General features: G+C 37.9%; 1 protein-coding gene across 4 annotated transcripts in view; it reads right to left on the bottom strand.

Moving 5' to 3' along the window:
• Positions 1-229: 229 nt before the first annotated feature.
• The window catches only part of ECRG4 (ECRG4 augurin precursor), a 52,852-nt gene continuing 47,081 nt past the window's right edge, over positions 230-6,000 (bottom strand). For all 4 annotated transcript variants that reach the window (XM_072621772.1, XM_072621774.1, XM_072621773.1 and 1 more), the window contains 2 exons: positions 5,132-5,289; positions 230-1,205 (listed from right to left, as the gene is read on the bottom strand). In XM_072621772.1, coding sequence (XP_072477873.1) covers positions 1,044-1,205; positions 5,132-5,289 — 320 coding nt within the window. In that variant the 3' untranslated portion in view covers positions 230-1,043. The remainder of the gene's footprint in view (positions 1,206-5,131; positions 5,290-6,000) is intronic.

Genomic DNA, 6,000 nt, shown 5'->3' with positions numbered 1-6,000 from the left:
GAAGGATCTTCCCATACAACACCCAATGTGCAATGTATTATGTGGAAGACTTGGTAGCACATGTGGGAAATTCTAATGACACACTAGAATGGTAACAAAGGAGTCTTGACCCGTTGTTGTGGTGTCCCGCCATCATCTCTCAAACTTCTGAAATATTGAATGAATTAATGATGAAGCAATTGGTAATGAAATGAACTTTGATTTTTAACCAAGTGAAAGCAGCAAAAAGCATTTTTAAACAAAAGTTTATTTCTAATATAAGATGTAGGATATCAATACATAGCTACATCAAACTTCAGATGGCATTTTTATTGTTCTTTAGCAATTGCATTAGAATCATAAAGAAAAAGATATATATGGATTAAAATAAAACAGAAATATAGCAAGAATTAGAAAATACATCAGGATAGGTTACTGTGCCATTCAGAAGTGACAAATGTAAGAGTATGAGCATGGCAAGATCTATAGAAAGAGATGTAGAACGAGGAGTACAATATTAGAATAACAATATGCTTACTATGATTATTTCTTTAAAAGAAGCACCAAAATCTGATAAAAGAAGCAAATAAAACACGACTCTTATTATTTCTTTAAAGTTAACACGCAGGATGTCCCAAAAGTCGTAGGGCAGTCTTAAGATATTGCCCTAAGACTTTTAGCATCCTCTGTACCAGCCTTATGGTTGCTGTTGTTTTTTTTTTAAATCAAACTGTTTAGACTTTGTGCATAATTTCATTTTTTTCCTCCCAATATCAGGAAAAAACAAGGAAGTCCTCCAGTATGTGGAGTGGACCCCCCAGTATATAGGAGGACATGGGCAAGATTTTTTTTGTTTGGCAGTGACTAAATTTATAACAAACAAACAAAATTTCTTTCAAAATGCACTAGTAAAATAGGAATAATAGTAGCTCACAGTTATATGGTGCTTACAATCTGCAAAGTGCTTTACATACAAATGATGGCCTTTGATCCTCACAACCCTGTGAGGTAAATTAACCAAAAAACCAACCCTGGTGTCTTATCCAGAGCATCAGAAAAGGCACTCAGTAATCATCGTAGTTGACACTGGCTCCATGCCTGAAGACATGGGGATGCCGAGGCCCAATGGCTGCATCTTCATCATAATGGCGCTGGTAATAGCCTCCATAGTAGTCATGGCCATCTCGGCCTCTGTTTATCCAATATGTAACGTCATCTTCAAATTTCTGAATCAGAAAAGATTATCAGGAATATTGAGTTGAGGTAACATAAGTGGCCCCTCCAAATCCTTTCCCCTCGAAAAGCTATCCCCCATTCAAATTTAGGGATTTCTGCCAGGGACTTTCTCCAAAAAAAGTCCCTTTTTAAAAAAAAATTTAAAAGTTAACACTGATGAAAAGTATTTGAAAGTAGACCATTATTCCTGTGCTCAGAAGCGAATGATAACCAGCTGAAAAGGAATTCACTTTAGCATTTTTAAGTTGTCTGTTGTGAGGACCAGTTTTTAAGTCCAGTGTTAGATTTGAGTTTTTTGATGCTGTTGTGAATATACAGACCTGGGAGTTCATCAATATAACGTTAAATTCCCTCTACCAGATTAGGCTAGTGCCTGCTCCTGGGGCCTCCAGCAGCTAAATGACTTGCCATGGATTACACAACCAAGAAGTAACAGTGGCTAGATTTAAACCTAGGTCTTTCTAACCCTGAAACTTCAAGTCTTTTGGCAAACAGTTTACCATGACCACCAAGTGTTCTACTAGCTAGGGCAAGGCAGGTGAAGTCAGTGCTTTTTGCATTAATTTTGTCAAGAATCATCACTAGCCATAGACAAACACTATTTTGAACTTAGAAATGGTGTTCTCATGAAATTCAGGAGATAGGATTAAGTCAAGTCAACATGGGTTTATTAAGCACTTAGCATGTACCAGACACTGTGACAGCTATGGAATAGAATACAAGGAAAGTGAAATACAAGTGGAATAAAAATACAAGGAAAAATCCAAGTCTTGTGAATCCCACTTTAATTCTCTTTCTTTTGAATTATGGTGGTCCTCCAATTCTGTTAATGCTAGGTTCAAAAACCCTTAATAGTTTCCTCTTTCCCCCTCTATGTTACTCACGGTACAAATCTTTTCTAGCTTTATCTTTCTCAGTGTTCCCATCAAACTGTCATACTCTTCGTTGTTTTTAAAATAAATCCTGATAATTCCTCCCCCCATCATGATTTTGCTTATATTCTTTCCTTTGCCTAGAAGGGTAGCAACTTTTATCTCTACCTAAAGAAATCCAATTCATTCATCAAGACTCATGTCAAATATCACATATTTCATGAAACTCTCCTGGATTCCTTAAATCACTATGAATTCTTGTTCCTAAAAATCTTGTGACACTCTGTCCCTCTCTATGACATTCATCATTCTGCCTTGTCATATCCTCCTCCCTCAAATGTAAATTTCTCAAGGTCAGGGACCATTTTTCTTATATTTGCATTTACCAGCATCTAGCATAGTGTCTTGTATACAATAGGAGCTTGAAGAATCTTTCTTGAATTGAAGTAAAAATGAATAGTATGAAGGTAAGTGAAAGAACTGTGGTATTGGTTGAAGTTGCTAGGTGGTACAGTAGATTAAAGTGCCAGACCTAGAGTCAGGAAGACTCATCTTCCTGAGTTCAAATCTGGTCTCAGATAATTGCAAGTCACTTCACCCTTTTTACCTCAGTTCCTCCTCTGTAAAATGGGCTGGAGAAGGAAATGGAAAACCACTCCAGTGTCTCTGCCCAAAAAACACCAAATGGGGTCACAGAGAGTTGGACACAACTTGAAACAACTGAACAACAACAAATCAGTTACATGTGTTTTAGGAAATCAAAGCAGGAAGATATCATTGTAGGTGGAGGTATGATTACAGGATATCTTTATAGCATTTTAGTTCACTGGAAGAAGTAGGTCTTGAAAGAGATTATAGAAGTTATGTAAAGGATATCAGGTATATTACTTAGCAGCTTGATTATAGAATCATAGAGATTGAGCTGTGGTGGACTTTAAAAGCCACATAGTCCAACCTCCTCATTTTATAGATGAGATAATTAAGGCTCAAAGAGGTTATGACTGACCCCAAGTAACAATGGGAGAGCTAGAATGTAAACCCCACTCCTCTGATTCTAAATCCGATATTTCGACTACTGTACTATTCTGTGCTTTTTGAAACCTATGTAAATGTGAGCACTTTGGATGCTGCTTTCTCTGTGGTCTTTTTTGGGAGTGTCTGGAAGGAGGCAGGGATGTGCTGTAAGTGTATCTCTCTGTCTCATCTATTTTGGTTGTTCGTTATTGAGTCATTTTTCAGTCATATTCAACTCTTTGTGACCCCCTTTGGTGTTTTTTGGGCAGAGATGCCGGAGTGGTTTGCCATTTCCTTCTCCAGCTCATTTTACAGATGAGAAACCAAGGCAAACAGGGTTAAGTGACTTCCACAGGATCACACAGCTAGTAAGTATGTGAGGCAAGATTTGAACTCAGGTCTTTCAGACTCCAGGCCTAGAGCTCCACTCACTATATCATCTTGCTGCCCCTGTACTATTTTACTACCCTCAGTTAACTTCACTATATTCCAGTTTGGGTCCAAAGTACTCATGAGGAAAGAGAAGTGGGACAATGAGGTTAAGTCTACCTCTCACTCTTCAAGATGTCCTGGTATTCTCTTTTTTTGTCAACTTAATATTTCACAATTGTCTTTTATATCCTCATTTAAATTTAAGCCAAATCCTTAGGGGCTTAGGCTGGAATTTAGGTTTAAAATACATTTTTTTCATTGTTCCTACTGCGTACTTATATTGTACCACCCGCTCCAAAAATGGGAGTTGAATTCTGAGTTCTCCTGCTGAATATTTCCAATGGCCCCACTCAGAGAGGCCACCCATGAAATGCTCAGTGGAGGCAAAGGGCATTCAGTTCCATGACTCTCCTCACTCTCCTTCCACAGTCTACTGGCATAAGCTAGAGTTTTTCCTATGAAGATTTCCTCTGCAAACCTAATAGTCTTTTCCATCCTATGTACAATATACACAACTCTAATGATTCTGAGTTTATATTTGCCAATTTATTCTCTGTCAAAATATTCTAGAGGCCAGGAGGAGCCAAGATTTTAACATATCTCTAACTGTTCCCTGCTACAACTGTTCTTTAAAAAGTTCTAAAATAGAGGATATTATGTTTTTTTATCTATGCATGAGGTATGTGTGTCTGTGTGTATATATATATATATATGTATATATGCATATACATATATATATACATACATATATGTTATCTCAGGGAATCTTTCAGCTTTGGCTTTGTACTAGGTGTAGATGGACTAAAAATTCTGCTTTTACTACAGCCTTTCTGGAAACCACCCTGTAAGCATCTATGAATGAATCCCTGTTTTCTTTTAAATGCCATTTTTTCTCCCTCCCCCATTCTTACATCCCATAGCCCCAACTTTGCTGTTTTTGACATTTTTGAGGTGAATTTGGAAGACTTTTTCATGTTCATGACACTAGATACTCTTAGGAGATCCAAGCAAAGACTGAGCAATGGAATTAAATGCATGCCTCAGCAAACCTTGCTCCCAGACATGCTGGATGGCAATCCAGCAGTTGATCTAGGCAGACTAGTGCAAAAATATTACTGTACTACCAAACTGAGTTAATATAGGGATAAAAGCTCCAACTGAAAGTCTTATACTGTTGGGAGACACATAATTTGTAAAACTTAAGTTAAAGGCAATAGCCAATATTAGTTCCAGAAGATAAATGGAAAACACACACACACACACACACACACACACACTTCCCTTATTTGGGGAGAAAGGCTGGGTATTACATGTGCAGAATAGGGTATTTGTTATGTCAGACATTGTCCCTATTTTGGCTAGTTCCATTCAACTCTTTTTTACCATGACAAAACAAGACTCTAAAAATAGGGAGAGAGAAATATCAGAAAATGTCTAATATAATCTTTTAAAAATATCAATAGAACTTTAAAAAAAGACATATGAGCTAAAGAAAACCAATAATTTATATTCTGGATCCTCAGCACCTTAATCCCCCTTTTTCTTTATCCTCTATAGGAAGGTAGAGCACCCCATGGTTAAAAAAAAAGTATACCTACAGTTTCATCAAAACCCATATAGAGAAATTGCTGGTACCACTGCTGTACATCTGGCTGACTTCGATCCCACAGCTGGCGTTTCTGGCGTTTCAGGTTGCTTAAAAATTCCTTTGCTTTCCTTTCACCTACTGAAACTTCCGTCTTAGTTGGATCAGGTGCTGAAATGATCAATTCCCCCCATTCCCCAAAGTACATGACATGATTTTTCTCCCTCCTGGCATGAATCAATATAAAAATACATTTTATCCTCTTTACAACTCCATTCCTACCATGCTGTGATGAAAAATACAGCCTCAGTATTCATGACAAATGGTTCTATCACCTCCACATGCATGTCGGTCTATTAAGTCCTATTTCTTTGGAGCAAGAAATTGGAGAGGTTGGGGGTGTGTGTGTGTGTGTGTGTGATATATGTCATTGAAAAGATCCCAGGGTCCAGGAACTCCTCAATCCCATTAATGATCCCAGGGGCCTATGCAATGAAGCTTGACCACAAGCCTTCTGCCACCTTAAATGAGCTACAGTCAGCCTCTGAGCACAAAAAGCCCTGAAAGGACAAACATGGAACCTTTCAGTCACAGACATAGTGCCTAACCAAGTGCTTTGTAGGTCTATGTCTTTCTGCCCAGAATGCAAATCAGAAGAAGCTTCTTCTCCAATAAGGGAAGCCAAACACAATCCAGTTCAATTCAACAAGAACTTAAGTATGTGACAAGCACTGTTCTGGGGGAAGCATGAATAACTAGGAGAAATTAAGACAGGCTTCCTATAAGAGATAACACTTGAGCTGAGTTTTGAAGGAAACTAAGGATTGCAAAATGTGGAGGTGAGGAAAGAAAATATTCCAGGAAACAATGTAGGGAGTTACA

The sequence above is a fragment of the Notamacropus eugenii genome, chromosome 6, assembly GCF_028372415.1.
Source record: "Notamacropus eugenii isolate mMacEug1 chromosome 6, mMacEug1.pri_v2, whole genome shotgun sequence".
In the NCBI taxonomy this organism is placed as follows: Eukaryota; Metazoa; Chordata; class Mammalia; order Diprotodontia; family Macropodidae; genus Notamacropus; species Notamacropus eugenii.
This window is presented reverse-complemented; position numbering and strand designations above follow the sequence as displayed.